Source organism: Podarcis liolepis (assembly GCF_965112155.1).
Source record: "Podarcis liolepis genome assembly, chromosome: 13".
Taxonomy (NCBI): domain Eukaryota; kingdom Metazoa; phylum Chordata; class Lepidosauria; order Squamata; family Lacertidae; genus Podarcis; species Podarcis liolepis.
This window is the reverse complement of record NC_139573.1, coordinates 7,937,861-7,957,998: the sequence shown is the minus strand read 5'-3', so window position 1 is coordinate 7,957,998 and position 20,138 is coordinate 7,937,861. Positions and strand designations below refer to the sequence as shown.

The window sequence follows — 20,138 nt, the reverse complement described above, 5'->3', positions numbered from 1 at the left end:
AATAACGGAATCTCAGCTAAAGCATCCATGACAGATGGCCATCCAACCTCTGCTTAAAAAACTCCAAGGAAGGAGAGTTTGCCACCTTCCAAGGGAGTCATTTCACAGTCAAACTGCCCTTACTGTCAGAAAATTCTTCCTAAGGTTTAATTGTAATCTCCTTTCTTATAACTTGACACCATTGGTTCAAGTCCTACCCTCCAGAGCAGGAGAAAACAAGCTTGCCCCATTTTATGCCCATTTAAAATGTGGGGTTTTGGTTGGGCTGGTTTTATTTTGATTATGTCTTTTGTAGTTTTATGTTTTGATTTTATTCTGTGAACCACCCTGAGACCTCTGGGTATAGGGTGGTATATAAATTCAAGAAATAATAATAAAATAATCTTCCATATGGGAGCCCTTTATATAAGTGCAGACAGCTATCATATCTCCTCCTAGTCTGTTATTTTCCAGGCTAAGCATTCTCAGCTCCCTCAACCATTCCTCTTAAGGCTTGGTTTCCAGATCATCTTGGTCATTCCACTCCACACACGTTGCAGGCAGCTTCTCAAATTTGTCTGCTCCATACGCATAATGTTTGAGTACATTATCCTACAAGAGAGTCACACTGCTCACTTATCCCAGAATGAAGACATTAGAGAAATAGAATTATTATTATTATTATTACTACCTGTGTAATACAACGCAGGAACCATGAATATATGAAGCAATTGCTTTCCTGAAATTAAATAAATTACCACAGAGCCTAGGGCTTGCTGATCAGAAGGTCGGCGGTTCAAATCCCCATGACGGGGTGAGCTCCTGTTGCTGGGTCCCAGCTCCTGCCAACCTAGCAGCATGAAGTGCAAGTAGATAATTAGGTACGGCTCCAGCGGGAAGGTAAATGGCGTTTCCGTGCACTGCTCTGGTTCGCCAGAAGCGGCTTAGTCATGCTGGCCACATGACCCAGAAGCTGTACACCAGCTCCCTCGACCAGTAAAGTGTGATGAGCGCCGCAACCCCAGAGTCATCCGTGACTGGACCTAACAGTCAGGGGTCCCTTTACCTTTACTTACTACAGCATTTTACAGCAATACATACAGCTGAACTACACACAGTCTTTCCTATCCTAAGTAAATAAATGTTAAGCTAAGATTACAAGTTTCTGGGTCATGTCCAATACTAATCCACTCAGAGCAGAGCTGCTGATATTAATGGATATGACTAACTTATGTTTATTGATTTCAGTGGGTCTACTCTGAGTAGAACTAACTTTAGATGCAAACATTGTTCATCTCTCTGGTAGTGTCCATCTAGTTCTTAAAAAAACAAACAAAAAACCATAGACTCATGTGTTTTTGTATGGAGGTGTATCACTGTGGCTTCCAGAATAACAAAGAAAAAAGCATGTTCTGAAGGACAGTGAAGAAGGAGGCAGCAGCAGCATCCATGGCTGGAGAAAACCCAGGGTGTTCCCAAGGTTCTTTTGTTAGTTCTTTGTGATATTCTTTGGAATGCTGCTCTAAACCACTGCTAACTGCCACTGCCTGGGGGATACATACCATCTCTTGGGTGCAAAGACTGCATTCAGGTCAGTTTCACAAAGATGGAGCTGATTTCCCTCATCAATCACTTTTCCCTTTTCACTTCAACTTGTACACTACTCTAGCCCTGGCTCTATTCATCAGCCTCTTCCAAATGATCCAATGTAGCACCTTTGCATAGTACAAGAGACTTGACCAAGCATAGAGAAGCATCTTGTCCTTTTCAGTCGAACCTGAAGTCACTGAGAATCCCCACTCCCTGGAGGAACAGCTGGGCAGTTGGTTCCCCTCTGAGACTGGCACACCGATGGTGAGTTTCAGTATCCCCTTTGTTCATGTCTGAATTTTACTCAGCCCTCCCACCACCACCACATTTGGTTTTCTCGACTTACAACAGCAATACGTACTTACAAATTTATTTAAGAGATTTCCTACCTTTCCTTCAGCGCAAAGATTCCCAGGGCAGGTTTCAGCCATATAATCAAATAATAGCAAAATCCAAAATAAAACAATTATATGACAGTACAGATGATCTCACAGATATGGCGCACTTCTCAACTGTCAAATGCAAGGCTCAGAAAATGAGCATTCATGGGGATGGATTTCCATGCTTTAGGGAAGGAAGCACCAGTGTGGTGCCATGATCATAATGAAAATGGCATTTTAACAGTCTTTGTTAAACTTTGATATTGAATGAACTTCTAAGTGAGATGGGAGGAGTCAAAAATGACCTGACAGTATTGCATGCTTTGGCCACCAGGAGGAAGTAGCCTTATACAGATCCAGACTGTTGGTCCATCCAGCTTAGTATAGTCGAAGCAGACCAGTAGCAGCTCTCCAGGGGTTCAGGTGGATTTTTCCTGGTCCTACTTAGAGATACCCTGATGAAACTTGGAACATGCCTCACTCTGCCTGATGGATCTGTTCCCTGTTTGGTAAGGTGGTATTTCCAACTGGTTATTCTTCCTTTTGAATAACTTTGCTGCCTCCTCTCTTCCTAGAAGGAACATGTGGAACACAGAAGTCATCTCCAAGCAGCTGTTGGCAAAGAAGAAGGTAAGCCATTGAGACAGGAACCAGCTCATCCTGGTGATGAGAGAGAGAGAGAGAGAGCGTAAAAACTACTGCTGACATTTGATAATTCACATGGTCTTTTCTTAACACCTATGAAAGTGTACATACACACCCTTGTCATTTGTTGCTTGGGTTTCTTTAATAAGACAACTGCAAGATAATACAAACCAAATTAAAAATCTTAAACAACAACAACCTTATTTAAAACTGAAATACACCCAGGAGAACTTGTAGAAGATCGCCTAACAAAAGTACTTAGAGTTGAGTTAGTAAACGCAATCTAGAAGTTGGCTTTCAATGCCCATTACCTCTGACCATTGGACATCCTTGCTAGGGTTGATGGGCACTGGAGTCCAACAACATTTGGAAGGCCACAGGTTCACCACTGCTGCTATGCAATAAAATCAGTGCCTCTTGGGTCTCCAAATTGGTATATATGTAATCTAATACCTCTAATAAATATATAAATGTGCCATGAGTGCTGACAGGGAAGTATCAGGCCCCTGCAGGTCAAAAAGAGACAGGACGCTTGGAATGGTACTGGATTTTTATTCACAGATTGTAGCAAGTGAAGTCTTCCCTGCTCAACTCCTTCAGCTTGAGAAGTTGCAGGAAACTGAGCTTCGGATCTGCCTTTCCCCTCTACAGCTCTTCCCAACAGATGGGGACTGCAATGTGGCAGTGAGCTCCTCCTCTGCTTCTGCCAGACTCATTGCTCGACAACATGTAGGACACTCCAAGAGGGGGTGTGAGAGGAGGAGAACCAGCAAGACTGGAATTGTCCTTCTGTGGAATGGTCAGTGTACCCTCCATCCCTTCTCGCCTCCCCTCTTTCTCATTTTGCTTTGAATGTGCTTTATTTCTAAGTTTAAATTTCCTCTTCACATTTCACAAATATTTTCAACAGGAACAAAAACAAACACTTTACAAATCCAATGTACTTTCCCTTTGACTTCCTTCCCCTCCTTTCTAGTTTTATTTATTTTTATTACTGCATATCCAATTCATATCTATTTACTAATTTCCCCTTATGTTCTCCCTAGCTTTCTCTTACTGCACGTGCTCAAATCAGTCCTACTAATGTTTTGATTTGTTTACAATGTGTCTTCAGATAGTCAATAATTCCCCCCCCCACACACACACACACACTCCATTTTAAAAAGTCTTTCTTCTTGGTTTCTTGTTCTTCTGGTAAGTTTTGCCATGTCTGTGTACTCCATGTTTTGCCATGTCTGTGTACTTCCTTCCATTTTGGGGCAGAAATTATGGAAGGGCCTTCTTCCTCTGACCCACTCCCTCCCTTGATCACTCCACCCTCCTACATCTAGCACCTCCCACCACCAGGACCCAGGGTCTAAGTCCTCGTCTTCTCTGTCTTCCCTGGGGAGCTTCTGGGCAAGAGGCTCTTGCCACCAGTGGCAGAGCTTCATGCTCTGTCACCGGGGGGTGGAGAGCAGGCAGGGCAGGGCAGGCTATGTCCTGGGGGCGGGACATACTGCCCACAGGGGCGTGGCACACATGGGTGGTATGCTCCCCCCACACTCCTCTTCCTCCTCCAGTGCCTGCCACTCCTCCTCATCCAGCCAGCTCCTGACAAAATATAATTGTCTCTATACCAATTGGCTCCATACCATCCTGGAGGTGAAGGAAAGGTCACCAGTGCCTTCATTTGTCTTACAGGTACCAAACACCAGGAGACAGACCCACAAAATGGAGGCAGTCGCCATTCCTCCATACGCAGATTGCTATGTGACAGCGTGACCTGCGCCATATGTGACAGGGCAGCCAAGGAGGCTGAGGAAGTGCTGCGTGTCTATGGATCAAAACCTGGGCTTCCTGCTTTGCAAATGCCACCACTTCCCGTTGCCTCTTATGTGGGGAGCTCCAGCCTACCAGCCATTTCAGCTCAAAGAGATGACACAATTTTTCCATGGAGCAGCAGTAAACCTTCCACAAACTGTGGCCATCCAGAATTGGGCCCAGAAATAGCCCCTTCATCCAGAAAGGAGCAACACATTCCCAAAGGCAAGAGGCAGAAGGGGAAGCCACTACATTCTGCTCAGCAAGATGTTCCCATCTCCAGGGAGAATGACATAAGTCCCACCTGTTCTGACAGCCATTCCATGTTTAGTATAAATAAATGTTATGACAGCTCTGAGGACAGCAGTGGGGAAATGAGCGATCCCTTTTGCTTCTCTTCTAGCACATCATCAGAGCTGTCTTTCACTAGTTGGGAAGATTACAGTCCCTCTTCTGACCTGTCCGAGCTATCAAAATTCAGCAAGAAGAGCCACATGCCTTTGAGGCATAAGAAAAATGAAGGGTCCTCTCTGAGTGAGAGGAAGAACCACCAGGGCATGAGATTCCACCATAAAGGGACAAGGCATTTCCCCACTTCTTTACCTGTGATCTCCCAAGCAAATATCAAGTCTCCTAGGGTTGAATTTGCTACTGAGAACACTCCCTTTGTGGCTAAGGCTGTGAGAAAGACTTTGGAGTGGCATTTGGTTGTGAAAAGTATTCAACACAAATTGGGACTTCCATCAGTCATCACCAGGTCACTCAGGGCCTTTTTGCCTCTTGGTATGGATTTCACTTGCCCGTACCGTCCAAAGAGGGAGCTTACTGTGTTGATGAGGCCTCGGCTTCTTCCTTTCATGAGTGGGGCAAAGAGGAGGACACTAGAGAAACACATGAAAAAGATGATTCGCATGCAATGTAGGGTATTGCCAAAGCAAGTCCAAGAGGCCCTCAAGCACATGAAGCTTGATTATCAGCTCACCACAGATATAGCACCATCTGCACACAGGAAAGGAGGCCGAAGAGAAGTCGTCAAGGGTGAGAGGGAAGGGAAACTTCATAGGCATGTTCTACATTTGGAATCCACAGCCAGGGAAACAGCCCTCAAATCTCCCCCTCCTTCCAAAGCAAACCCCCAGACTACAACTGGGAAGAAGTCATTTGAGGCCAGACATGAGATGCTACTTCAGTCGCAGCACACTGTTGCGTTTGTCCAAGGAAGGACAAGTTTTCTTCCTGCTAATGAGCAGCAGTCTTTGGATTCCCATGTGCTTAAAAAGAAGGTGCAGCACCCATGGGACCAGCCCACACTGATACAAGAGATCCCATTCATTGAGCAGGGGACTCGGGAGGATCTGGAATGGCATGTGATAAAAAAGAGGTTGCAGCATGCTTGGGGGTTGCCAAGCCTTGTCCAGAGATCTCTCCATTCTGTTTTCCCAATTGTCCCCCAATCACAGCAGCACCGGACATTGCAGCACGTGGAGGTGAATGTTCTTCTGGCTGAGCTCTCCTTCCTTAGTGATGCCATTATCCAAGAACTAGAGCAGAATCTGCTGAAAAGAATCATGCTTCACCGATGGCACTTACCACCAAGGGTCCTTGAGTCCCTCAGGCTACTTTCCCCAGAGATGGTGACTGTTGCAGGGAAACAGGATGGAACTAGGATAGGGAGGAAGACAATGCCAAGTCAGCCTTCGATGTACCCCACACTTCAGTCTGAAGCAACAGACAATAAGATATTCCACTTGGATGAAAAATGGCTGGACGTTTTCCCAACTTTGGCCATGAGTGCAATGAAGCCCAAACTGCTGCCCATGTTTCCTAGAGCTAGAGAAGTTGCTGTTGAGTTCTTAGAAGTGAGGACAGAGTTTCTCTATGCTCAGGTAAGAGAGAATCTGGAACTGCACATTAGAAAAAAGAAGCTACAACATGAATGGGGCTTGCCTAGTCTTATTCAGAAATCCTTGCATGGCTTCAAGTCACAGGCTCCCCCACTGCCCAGTCTCCAAAGGACTAAAGCCCATGTCTACATTCTACTGCAGAAACCATCATTCCTTCCACAAAGCACCTACAGTCAGTTGGATTTCCACATTCAAAGGATGAAGCTACAGAGACAATGGAAGTTGCCTAAGAGGGTTTTGGAATCTATCAAGCTTTTCCGCCCTGTGTTTGGGACAGGTCCCTTGGAACCACAAATTACAGAGTACCAAAATAAAAGCTGTGACTCTCTGGGCAGATTCTCCTCTCCCATCCCAGTAGCCAGAGAAGAGCTGGTAGAGGCAAGGCAAGCGACATTTGTGGGTGAGAACATCTTCACACATGGACCCAAGGCTTACAGGGTACAGCAAATGGTCAGCCCACACCAGGATATGGAGGCAGGAGAAGTCCCTGAGGGAGCTTTTTCTGAATCACCAGCTGCCTCTACAGATCACCATAGCCTCAGGAGAAAGTCCACAGAAACTGATCTCCAGCCCATGGGAAGCTTCAAGATCACTCTTGAAGACTCTCTCCAGAAGTTTGCCCCTCTTTATAGCCAAGTGAAGCCCAGAAGCACATTTCTGCCCTTTCAGGAGGGTGAGGCAGTGGATAAGGGGGAGATGAACATCAGGCATGAGTTTCCAGAGCACCAACCTAGTCAACAGAGTGAAATCTTGAATAGGAAATATGCCATACCAAGGGCAGCAGTGGAAGACCGCTACTTCTACTGCCCTTGCTATTGGATAACATACAAGCACCCAGGATTGAGTACTGTACACCAAGAAGTAAGCAACAGAAAAACATTTGGGTTGATGCCTGCCTCCCCACAGTCAGCTCAAGTTCTTTCTATGCTGAAGCCCCATAGTTTGGACAAGATGAACCACCACTTGGCCAAGAAGCACAGGGAGATGCAGTTGAGAGATATTCCAAACGTTGCCACCTCATCTTCAACAAGGGAACATTTCACTTTCTTGGGGGAGTTGCCCAGCATGCACTTGGAACCTTTGGCTACAGTGTTCCAGGAAAGATGCTCCCCATCCCAAATCAGCCAAGTGAAGATTGGGGTCCAGGAGCTGGAGCCCCCAATATTCCAGAATGAAGCAAGGGAGTTGCTTATGACTAGATCCCTACAGCCGATGTTTGCAGACACTGCACACAAACCCTCTTCAGGGAAATCAGTGACCCCTGCTTCAAATATGAATCTTTTGGAAGACCATCTCAAGAAAAAAAATATGGAGGCTAAATTCCAATTGACGGAAGTATTCCAGGAGCCAGTGCCAACATTTCTTACAAAGGAAGCCTGCGATCTTCTGGAACTTCACATACAGCGCAAAAGACTCCAGCATGAGTGGGGGCTGCCATCTCTTGTGCAGAAATCTTTGCATGCCTTTGTCCCTCTTCCACCTGAGCTACAGAGGAGTAAAGAAGCAGGAGCATCAACACATGTCACTGCTGAGAAACTGGGATATCAAGAAAAAGCGACTGCTCATGTGCCACACTCTGTGTTAGAGGCCATCCCCCCTCAAAAGGCCCTGCATGTTGTAAGTCCAGATGTCAAGAATGGCCTTGAAGCCCACGTGAGGAGCTGGGCCATGGAGCACCAGTGGGGACTTCCCAAACTGATTCAGGATTCTCTGAGGGCAATTGCTCCCACTCAGCTTGAGTCCCATTTCAAAGAAGAAAAGCATCATACACCGCTCTCAGAAGATCATCGTAAGTCCTACGAGCAAGATGAAATCCCTACCCTTTCTGAGGGAAGAGAGCCTTTAAAGCAACTCACATCCAAAGCAGGAGCCAGGGGTCACCCAAAAGCTACTATCCACCAAGGACATGGAGTGGCAACCACAGGCACAGGTGTGGAACTGACTACGTTTGAATCATCTGAGATGAAGCCACCTTTGCTCACAGAGGAAGCTTGGAATCTTCTGGAATTCCACATTGTAAAGAAGAAAATCCAGCACATGTGGGGTCTTCCCTCCACTGTCCTGAAGTCCTTATGTGCCTTTGCCCTATTTCCCCCTGATCCAGAGAATCATCGGGGAGAAAACATAACAAATATTCACCCCTGGGATTGGGTAGAAGTGAGAACGATAATCAGTAATCTTGCGTTCATCAGCTCGGATATAAAGGAGAGACTAGAGGCTCACGTGAGGAATATAACCACAAAGCACAGATGGGAAATACCAAAGCGGGTACAGGAATCACTGAGGGCATTTCAACGGCCCAGATCACTTCCTCAATCTGAACTGGATCCGTTATCTTGTCAATACAAATCTTCCCAGGGGCATACTAATGGTTCCCAGACTGACGATGACAATGAACACTCATCAGAAGAAGCCAAGAGAAGGGTAAAAGGAAAGCAAGAGAGGACAGGAACTGTACCATCAAACTTTAAATTAACTGCTCTCTTAAGCCTTGAGGTGAACCTAAATTTTCTCACAAGGGTCACCCAGGACCTGTTGGAATTCCACATCCAGCATAAGAAGATCCAGCATGCATGGGGCCTACCATCCTCTGTGTTGAGGTCATTGAAGGCCTTTGGCCCATACTCCCTTGAGATGCAGATGCAACACACAGGAAGGAACATGACAACGGCAATCCAATGCAATGGGATGCAGGTACAAGTAATTATTCCAAGTCTCTCCTTCCTGAGTCCCAGCACAAAAGAGCACCTGGAAGCTCACATGAGGAAGAGGGTGGTACAGCGCAGGTGGGGCCTTCCAAAGCGGGTTCAGCAATCACTGGGAGAACTTCTCCGTCACAGACAACCTTTCGGATCAGGAAAGGACATTGTGCGGCCTTACCCCAGCAAATTCTTCCAAGTCCCTACAGCTGATTCCCAAACTGAAGACGACAAAGAAGACTTGGTGAAGGAAGAAATGAGCAACAGAAGGACAGCAGGGAAGGGATGTGGCTTTCCTCAAGGAAATCAGGGAGCAACCACAGCTGTGAACTTTGAAGAAACTACTTTCTTATGGCCTGGGGCAAAGCTTGCTTTCCTCACAGATGAAGCGCAAGATCTTCTGGAATTCCATATCCGACAGAAGAAACTCCAGCACACATGGGGCCTACCCTCCTCTGTGCTGAAGTCCATGCATGCCTTTGCCCCATTTCTCCATGGGTCTCAGACGCATGTGGAAAGCTTAGACAAGAGAATGACTAAGGCAAACCAATGGGTTAAGGTAGAAGTGAAAGAGATTGTGTGGGATCTCTTCTTCCCAAGTCCAGACATAAAAGATCGCCTGGAAGCTCATGAGAGGAGGAGGGTGGTTAAGCACAGATGGGGCCTTCCAATGCGGGTTCAGCAATCACTGGGAGTATTTCTACATCCCAGACATGCTTTAGGATTGGAATTGGAGAATGCACAGGGTTTTTCTCCTCACTACAAATCCTCCCAGGTGGCTAGAGATTCCTCTGAAACAGAAGGTGACAATGAAGACATGAAAGAATTCAAAGTCAAGAGAAGGACAACAAAGAAAATGGAGGTTTTCAACCAATTGAAACAGGGAGCAGACTCAACTATGAACTTGAATGTAACTGCTTTCTTATCGCCTGGAGTGAAACTTGGTTTCTTAACCAATGAGACCTGGGAAATTCTCGAATTTCACATCCTGCGCAAAAAACTCCACCATACTTGGGGCCTACCCTCCAATGTGCTGAAGTCCCTGCATGCCTTTGCTCCATTTCACCTTGAGACAGAGAAACACAAGCAAAGCATGACCATGAGATACCCATGGGAGATAGAAGAAGCCCATATTATTTCAAGGAGTCTCACGTTCCTCAGCCAAGAGTTACAGGAGAACCTGGATGCCCATGTGAGGCGTATGACTACACACCATAGGTGGCACCTTCCAGAACAGGTTTCACAATCGCTGAGGGCATTTCGGCATCTCAGAGCATTTTCCCAATGTGAGTTGGGTGAAGCACGGTCTCTAACACCTTTTCATGGCAAATTTCTCCAAGAGCATACTGTTGATTCCCAGACTGAAGATGAAAATGAAGTCTTTGTGGAGGAGGAAATGGACAACAGAAGAAGAGCAGCAGGAAAGGCATGGGTTGTTCCCCAAGGGAAGAAGGGAGTAACTATACAATCAAACTTTAAAGTAACTGCTTTATCAAGCCTTGAGGTGAACCTAAATTTTCTCACAAGGGTCACCCAGGACCTGTTGGAATTCCACATCCAGCATAAGAAGATCCAGCATGCATGGGGCCTACCATCCTCTGTGTTGAAGTCATTGAAGGCCTTTGGCCCATACCCCCTTGAGATACAGAAGCAGATGCAACACACCAGAAGGAACATGACAACGGCAACGCAATGCAATTGGATGGAGATACAAGTTGTTATCCCAAGTCTCTCCTTCCTGAGTCCCAACACAAAAGAGCACCTGGAAGCTCACATGAGGAAGAGGGTGGTACAGCGCAGGTGGGGCCTTCCAAAGCGGGTTCAGCAATCACTGGGAGGATTTCTGCTTCCCAGACAACCTTTCGGATCTCGTCAGGATAATGTGCAGCCTTTCCTAGGCAAATTCTTCCAAGTGCCTACAGCTGATTCCCAGACAGAAGATGACAATGAGGACTTGGTGAAGGAGGAAATGGGCAACAGAAGGACAGCAGGGAAGGGATGGGGCTTTCCACAAGGAAAGCAGGGAGCAACCACAGCTGTGAACTTTGAAGAAACTACTTTCTTATGGCCTGGGGCAAAGCTTGCTTTCCTCACAGATGAAGCACAAGATCTTCTGGAATTCCATATCCGACAGAAGAAACTCCAGCACACATGGGGCCTACCCTCCTCTGTGCTGAAGTCCATGCATGCCTTTGCCCCATTACTCCATGGGTCTCAGACACATGTGCAAAGCTTAGGCAAGAGAATGACTAAGGCAAACCAATGGGTTAAGGTAGAAGTGAAAGAGATTGTCTGGGATCTCTTCTTCCCAAGTCCAGACACAAAAGATCGCCTGGAAGCTCATGAGAGGAGGAGGGTGGTTAAGCACAGATGGGGCCTTCCAATGCGGGTTCAGCAATCACTGGGAGTATTTCTACATCCCAGACATGCTTTAGGATTGGAATTGGAGAATGCACAGTCTTTTTCTCCTCACTACAAATCCTCCCAGGTGGCTAGAGATTCCTCTGAAACAGAAGGTGACAATGAAGACACGAAAGACTCCATGGTCAAAAGAAGGACAATAAGGAATATGGAGGTCTTCAACCAATTGAAACAGGGAGCAGACTCATCTATGAACTTGAATGTAACTGCTTTCTTATCGCCTGGAGTGAAACTTGGTTTCTTAACCAATGAGACCTGGGAATTTCTCGAATTTCACATCCTGCACAAGAAACTCCACCATGCTTGGGGCCTACCCTCCAATGTGCTGAAGTCCTTGCATGCCTTTGCTCCATTTCACCTTGAGACAGAGAAACACAGGCAAAGCATGACCATGAGATATCCATGGGAGAAAGAAGAAGCCCATATTATTTCAAGGAGTCTCACGTCCCTCAGCCAAGACTTACAGGAGAACCTGGATGCCCATGTGAGGAGGATGACTACACACCATAGGTGGCACCTTCCAGAACAGGTTTCACAATCGCTGAGGGCATTTCGGCATCTCAGACCCTTTCCACAATGTGAGTTGGGTGAAGCAAGGTCTCTAACACCTTTTCATGGCAAATTTCCCCAAGAACCTGAAGCTGATTCCCATTCAGAAGAGGACAAGGAAGACTTGGTGGAGGAGGAAATGGGCAGCAGAAGAACAGGAGAGAAAGGATGGAGCTTTCCACAAGGAAAGCAGGGAGCAACCACAACTGTGAACTTTGAAGAAACTTATTTCTTATGGCCTGGAGTGAAGCTTGCTTTCCTCACAGATGAAATGCAAGATCTTCTGGAATTCCATATCCGACAGAAGAAACTCCAGCACACATGGGGCCTACCCTCCTCTGTGCTGAAGTCCATGCATTCCTTTGCCCCAATTCTCCATGAGTCTCAGACGCATGTGGAAAGCTTAGGCAAGAGAATGAGTAAGGCACAGCAAGGGGATAAGGTAGAAGTGAAAGAGATTGTCTGGGATCCCTTCTTCCTAAGTCCAGACACAAAAGATCGCCTGGAAGCTCATGAGAGGAGGAGGGTGGCTAAGCACAGATGGGGCCTTCCAATGAGGGTTCAGCAATCACTGGGAGTATTTCTACATCCCAGACATGCTTTAGGATTGGAATCGGAAAATGCACAGGATTTTTCTCCTCACTACAAATCCTCCCAAGTGGCTAGAGATTCCTCTGAAACAGAAGGTGACAATGAAGAAATGAAAGAATTCAAAGTCAAGAGAAGGACAACAGAGAAAATGGAGGTCTTCAACCAATTGAAACAGGGAGCAGACTCAACTATGAACTTGAATGTAACTGCTTTCTTATCGCCTGGAGTGAAACTTGGTTTCTTAACCAATGAGACCTGGGAAATTCTCGAATTTCACATCCTGCGCAAAAAACTCCACCATACTTGGGGCCTACCCTCCAATGTGCTGAAGTCCTTGCATGCCTTTGCTCCATTTCACCTTGAGACAGAGAAACACAAGCAAACCATCACCATGAGATACCCATGGGAGATAGAAGAAGCCCCTATTATTTCAAGGAGTCTTACGTTCCTCAGCCAAGACTTACAGGAGAACCTGGATGCCCATGTGAGGCGTATGACTACACACCATAGGTGGCACCTTCCAGAACAGGTTTCACAATCACTGAGGGCATTTCGGAATCCCAGAGCATTTTCCCAATATGAGTTGGGTGAAGCAAGGTCTCTAACACCTTTTCATCATAAATTCTCCCAAGAGCCTGAAGCTGATTCCCATTCAGAAGATGACAAGGAAGACTTGCTAGAAGATGCCAAGGTAAGAAAAAAGGCAATAGAGAAACTGGAGAGGAAGCTCAATTATGTTCAAAAGGCAGCAGCTACACCTGTATTGGCTCAAGCGACTACTTTCTTATTGCCTGAGGTGACTCTTCCTTTCCTCACGGATGAGGCCCAGAACCTTCTGGAATCACACATTCAGCACAAAAAACTCCATCATGCATGGGGCTTACCTTCCTCTGTGTTGAAGTCCCTGCATGCCTTTGCTCCATTTCTCATTGAATCAGAGAAGCACCCACCATACATGGAAGGAGATAATATAGCCAACAGAGTTTCATGGGACAGAGGGGAAGTATACATTATTACTCCAACTCTCTCATTCCTCAGTCCAGACACAACAGAGTGTCTAGATGCTCATGTGAGGAGTATGACTGCAAAGCATAGATGGGGGCTTCCAAAACATGCTCAAAATATGCTTAGAGCATTTCTACCTCCTGTGCCACCTTCTCAGTTTGGGGAAATCAGGCCTCAAACTCATCCCTACAACTCTACATTTTATCAAGACTCTCATACCCAACTTCTGGGGGAGAATGAGGAGGAGAGACTTCTGGCAAGAACCTCACCTATTACCCATTTTATAGACTGTGTCACAGTGTTGCCTTTCCTCACTGATGGTGCTCAAGATGTTCTGGAAGTCCACATCCAGCACAAGAAGATCCAGCACCAGTGGGGCTTGCCAGCCATTATTCAGAAATCGGTGCGTGCATTTGCTCCACCCCCCTTGGAGCCACAGGAGAACCCCCAATCTTCAGTGGGAGTGAGCACTGCTGGAAGGAGACAAAAGAACTTTATTGATGAATGGGGAGCTGATGCCAAGGAATGGCCTGGGGCAAAGGAGGTTCCTGTTTCTTCCCAGCACTCGCATTTCTTACACTCAAGAGCAAAAGAACACCTGGAAAAACACATCAACACAGAGCACCAGTGGCACCTCCCTAAACTGGCTCAGAAGTCAAGGAGGGCCTTTATCTCAGAAGCTGATGAAATGGAGGAGGAGGAGGAGCCTTTGACTTATTCTGGCGCTCAGACCCTCCAAGTGCCAAACACTCCTTTTCAAACAGGAGCAGAAAAGGAAGCCAGCTCAGGGTCAGAAGATCAACCCACATACACCTCAGAGCTGTTTTGGAAAATACAGCATAGGATGGTTTCCTGGCCAGATGCCGAAAAGGATACTGGATCTCTCTATCCTCATACAAAAGTTCAGCATTTCACAGTAATCCAAGGGACAAGCAGCAGCTCGGAGGGTGAAAGAGAAGCGAGTACATTGCAGATATTTACACTGAATCTACATCATGCTGGGCAATATCCACAAATTTCTGGCAAGGCAGAGGAGTCTTGTGAGATATTCAACTGTCCCTGCTCATGCCATTCATCAACATCCACAAAAGGCTCAGCTTCATCATTACAATTAGTTGCAGAGCAAAGGTGGAGGCAGGAGCAGCAGGAAAATTCCCAGGAATATGGAAAGGAGGCAGAGGCAGGGTCCTTTTCTCAGATATCAGAAAATAATGGGCCCCAGGACTCTGTTTCATTCCCAGGAGAAAGTAGAAAAGATCCTTCCATTTCAAAGGAAGCAGAGGTAGATTTTTCTGTTCAGACATCAGCTAATATTGAATGTCAGGACTCTGATTCATCCTCAGGAGACAGAGATAAGAATACTTCCCTCTCAAAGGAAGGCAAGGCTGACTCCTCTTCTCAGCCATCATTGAATACTGAACTCCAGATCCATTCTTCATCCTCAGGAGATAATAAAGATCTTTCCCTCTCACAAGAGGCAGAGGCAGATGCCACTTCTCAGATATCACATAATATTGAATCCCAAATCTCTGGCTCATCCTTAGGTGAACGTATGAAGGATGCTTCACTCTCAGAACATGAATTTTCCCAGGCATATTTTGGGCCTTTGAAAGCAGATGACCCTCAACAGTACAACACTCTTGTCTCCCAGCAAGCCTTGGATCCCACCACACAGCCATCCCATACCCTTGACTCTCAATGTTTCCATGAGCATGTGGTGGGCCCCGTGCATTATAGCCAGGCAGATCAACAGCACCAGGCAAAATGGGGCAAACAAAGCCGTGACAGTGAGGAAAGGAAGCAAATAACCAACCAAATTATTGAAGATACAGCCACCAGCAGTGACAAAGGGGGCCAAGCACCCGGACAAAGGGGGCCAAGCACCCGGCTAAAAGGGTGGTCCTCTGAATCCCCTTGCTGTAATCTGAAACCTCACCCACCCACCCCCAAAAGTGAGGACCCCATGGAGCACCAAGATATCCAAGTCTCTGAGAATAGGGAGACCTCAAGTGAAGACTCCCAAGATCAAGAACAATCCAACCAGCAGGTGTCGCATTTATCTCAAAATCAAGATTCTGCAAACACAGAAGTTGAATATCAAATGCAGCCCACAGATGGTTCCCTGCTACAGACAAGTGATAATATGGGGGAAGAAATGGAGGAAGGTGGTGCGTATTCATCTTCTGAGTACAGCACAGAATGTGAACTGGAGAGAGTCGGAGACTGGGATGGTGGCGAAGAAATAGGCAAGGAGAGCTCGTGTGCGAGAAAGGAGGAAGGAGTCAGTGGTGAAGATGCAGAGGAGATGCCCATGGTAGAGCCCAGAAGCCTGAGATATGCAGATTCTCTGACAGCAGGAGCACCCCAAGTTTCTCCAGAGGATGTTGTGCCTTCCTCAGAGACCTCAGATGAAAGGGCCAGCCTAAGCAAAACAAAGTTGCTTGATGTGGCAAGGCAAGCGGTTTCTGAACAATTTGAACACCTCCGTGCACCTCAGTCAGTTGCAGATGAAATGACTGAAGCTCTGGAGTTCTCCAGGCAACTCTCTGTATCCCACAAAAGAGTGGCCTTCCGGGAGGAAAATCGTGATTTTGAACAGACAGAGATCTTGGGGAATGACAGGGAAGGAGAAGGAAAGGCTGATGGAGAAGCATCCACAATAGATCCTGAAGGTGGGAAACACCAAGGAGCTGGGAGGAAGGATGAGGAGGAAGAAAGAGGAGAAGCAGAAGAAGTAAGAGATGGAGGAAGTGAAAGAGAAGGAGAAGTAAGAGATGGAGAAGGAGAAGTAAGAGAAGGAGAAGTAAGAGAAGGAGAAGGAGAAGGAGAAGGAGAAGGAGAAGGAGAAGGAGAAGGAGAAGGAGAAGGAGAAGTAAGAGAAGGAGAAGTAAGAGATGGAGAAGGAGAAATAAGAGATGGAGAGGGAGAAGTAAGAGACAGAAATGGTGAAGAAATTTTGGGTGGGAGAAGAAAGGCATCCCATAAAGAAATTATTGGAGAAAAAGAGTTATCAACCAAACATGAAAGCAAACAGGTAGCTCAGACAACAAGAGGGGAAGAGGCCCCCAGGTTAGAACATGGGATGGACAAGCAGCCGGTGCAAAAAGGCTCCCACCCTCACTCTGTAGGTGGCATATCTTCAAAACACACCGTGAAAACAGATGGGAAACTGTCTATACTTGGTAAAATCCTGGAGAGAAAAATGCATCTGCGGGATGGGATGAATATCTGGATGCTGAATACTGAAAGGCCAGGGGTCATTTCAGAAGGAAAGTCAAAGAAACGAGGCACCGGCATTGGCCATGCAACAAGCGGCATGGGAAACCACCCTGGAGAAAGTCAGAGAGAGAGAAAGGATGTTGCCCAGTCCAAATTTAGGAAGAAAAGTGAAAGGAAGATGACTCAAAGCATGTTGTACAAGAGGAAGCAGAGTGGGGGTGCTGGTGAAACAAGGCTCCTTGAGAAAAAAGAAAGGGGATCAGTCCGATGGGATCATGAATCTAAACCCAGAAAAGGGAGAATAAGTTTCAGGAGCTGGAAGCAGAGCATAATGTCAAGGCTCAGAGCAAGCAGCAGGGATAAAAAATCAAGCAGTGGATCGAGAAGCAGGTCAAGCAGTAGGGAACCAAGATCAAGCAGCCGGACAAGGAGCAGGGCAAGTAGCAGAAATGTAAGATTCAGCAGCTGGTCAAGAAGCCGGGGAAGCAGCAAGGGCCGAAATTCAAGCAGCAGGTCAAGAAGCCGGGGAAGAAGCAAGGACCCAAGTTCAAGCAGTAGAAATCCGAGATTGAGCAGCCGATCAAGAAACAGGTCAAGCAGCAAGGACCCGAGTTCAAGCAGCAGGTCAAGCAGAAATTTTAAAAGTCCAGAAAGCACCGGGACAAGCAGCAAAGATGGAGCAGCAGTTGAGTGAGTGGCAAGGTGTGCACTAAGGATTGAAAACTGAGCATCAGCAGAGCAACCTGCAAGATCTAGTCCCCTTGACAAAGAGGCCAAGAGAAAATGATAAGCTGCTCTGGTGGAGTGTGTAGGATGCCTTGATTACAAGGATTTTTTAAAATGCAGCACCATGAATATCAAATGGCGGTGATGGGAAAAGAGCACCAGGCTCTACCTTCCACGGATGGTTGTCGAGATGCTGAAGGCTCAGCAAACCTATCACTTACCTTTTTTACCGTGTATGAAGCATTCTTAAATTGTTTTGTAATGTAATACGTTTTTGTCAATAAATCTCTATGTTAGCAGCACTGTGTTGGGGGGTTTGCAGCGCTTAAATATAATAGCCACCTTAGAACATGGGTGGGGAATGGAGACAAATGCAGTCCGCTAAGACCCTCTATCTGGCACTTGCAACCCTCACCAGGTCACACACATGCCCCTCATCGGCCCTGCTTCACTCACCCCTTAAGTGTTTTCATCTGGTTTTCTTTTCCCCAGTACAATTTACTCTTTGTAAAATATATTTTCTAACAAATACAGTACAAATACTAACAGTCCCCCAGAAGGGAATGTAGCCATTGTGATGAAAAAGGTTCCCCAATCCTGCCTTGGACAACCACTCTGACTTTACTGTAAGGTAACTGCTGTAGGAGGGACGCGGGTGGCGCTGTGGGTAAAACCTCAGTGCCTAGGACTTGCCGATCATATGGTCGGCAGTTTGAATCCCCACGGCAGGGTGAGCTCCCGTCTTCCGGTCCCAGCTCCTGCCCACCTAGCGGTTCGAAAGCACCCTTAAGTGCAAGTAGATAAATAGGTACCGCTTTCTAGCGGGAAGGTAAACGGCGCTTCCATGTGCTGCGCTGGTCTGGCTCGCCAGAGCAGCTTCATCACGCTGGCCACATGACCCGGAAGTGTCTCTGGACAGCGCTGGCTCCCGGCCTCTTAAGTGAGATGGGCGCACAACCCTAGAGTCGGACACGACTGGCCCGTACCTTTACCTTTACCTTTTAACTGCTGTAGGCAGCTCTAGGGGAGCAACTGCACATTCACTCCATTCAAGTCTAAGCTGGGTGGTCTTCTACTGGGACTGGCCCATGTGCCTGCTGGTCCTGGTGTTCACCTTCATTGGTTCACAAGAAGTTATTGGTGCTCTGGCGCCAACCCATTGAGAGGTGATCTGGCCCTTGGGAATCTTCACAGGCCACACAAATGGCCACACATATCCCTGATCCTACTTCACCTTCTTAGCTGGTTTTTGTTCATTTGTTCATTGCCTGGTTGGAATGTGCCATTGAACTGTACTGATTCCTCTTTGTAGCCTGGATGGAGAGAGGTACCCCTGGCTTTTATGAGACTTGTATGATTGCAGCCTATTGTACAAATATAAGAGTTGCATCCATTGTCCTACCCACCACAGGCATGTGGACCCCAGAAGATTGCCCACTAGGCCCTCAAGCTAAAAAAGAAAATGTTCTCTCTTGTCTTAAATCCCTATTATGTCACAATGTGCTCAGGGGTAGGTTTCATCTATGCTTTTTCTTAGCAGGGGGTGGGGGACACACAGAAATAACCACGATGTGCTGGTTTGGCTCCACTAGTGTTCTGTGACCCATGGAAATAATGCACAAGAAGTCAATTCAGTTCATGAATAGTGGTAAAATGGACAGATGAACCCAAAGTCCTTGAAGCCACTCTGGAACACACTTTTCGATCAGCTGTAGTTTGTGCAATTCATGTATAGCTTATTAAACTTAAAGATCTTTTGGTGTTTGGGATCTTAGTATTGTTCCTTTGAATGAAATTTAAATTGTAGCCCATTTTGTTTGAGGATAGATAATACTGCCATAGATCTAGGGTACCAGAGTCTGCTAGAGAATGGTAGAAATTAATAAACAGTAGTATTAAGATGGTATTTAGGATATGAAGGGAAAATACAAGCTGCAGAATTGTGCCAGACAAGAAATTCCTGGATTAGTTTATGCAAAATGGCCTGTCTAAATGCAGAGACATAAAGGAACAATGGAGACCCAAGTACTGAGTCATTAAGAGTCATTAGAAATGCAAAGTAGTAGATAGGTAGCCGTGTTGGTCTGCCATAGTCAAAATAAAAAATTCCTTCCAGTAGCACCTTAAAGACCAACTAAGTTAGTTCTTGGTATGAGCTTTCGTGTGCATGCACACTTCTTCAGATAGAAATTCTTCAGATAGAAATTCTTCAGATAGAAATTCTTCAGATAGAAATGCAAAAGCACTCCCCCCCTCCCCCCAAGCAGTGGAAAGAGACAGAAGAATTGGCAAGTTGCCAAGATGGTGGGGAGGGGTGATGTCAAAGGAAAACTTGTCCCTTTTGAAATCTAAAGGTGTTCTGGGAACAAAAAGGAGGAAGTAGGCAGAACTCCGTGCAGTGCTGGGTGGAGGAAGCTGTGCTGAGAGACCAGAAACCATGACTGAACTGCTACTCTCAACACAACCTTGAAAGGAGCAATGAGAGACACTTTTGAAGCATAATGTTCTGCACCCCCTCCATGGAATAAACCATATTTCTTAAAGATACTAGCCTCTGCTAGTGCCTGTCACCATCATGCAGTTGGGAGAGATCCTTTTGATTTGTTTATAACCCTGAATAATTTGGC

The 20,138-nt window shown here is 46.4% G+C and overlaps 1 protein-coding gene across 1 annotated transcript; it reads left to right on the top strand.

Annotated features, from left to right (window-relative positions):
- The first annotated feature begins 1,532 nt into the window (after positions 1-1,532).
- On the top strand, positions 1,533-17,810 carry LOC310691539 (uncharacterized protein). The gene is made up of 3 exons (XM_083471401.1): positions 1,533-1,570; positions 2,525-2,579; positions 4,278-17,810. Exon 3 carries the CDS (start codon positions 4,445-4,447, stop codon positions 17,477-17,479), a length of 13,035 nt encoding a protein of 4,344 aa, XP_083327527.1. The 5' UTR covers positions 1,533-1,570; positions 2,525-2,579; positions 4,278-4,444; the 3' UTR covers positions 17,480-17,810.
- Positions 17,811-20,138: the final 2,328 nt, after the last annotated feature.

Bases quoted from the DNA above. Each gene is read 5' to 3' on its own strand.
- LOC310691539 (XM_083471401.1), top strand. From the start codon at position 4,445: ATGCCACCACTTCCCGTTGCCTCTTATGTGGGGAGCTCCAGCCTACCA.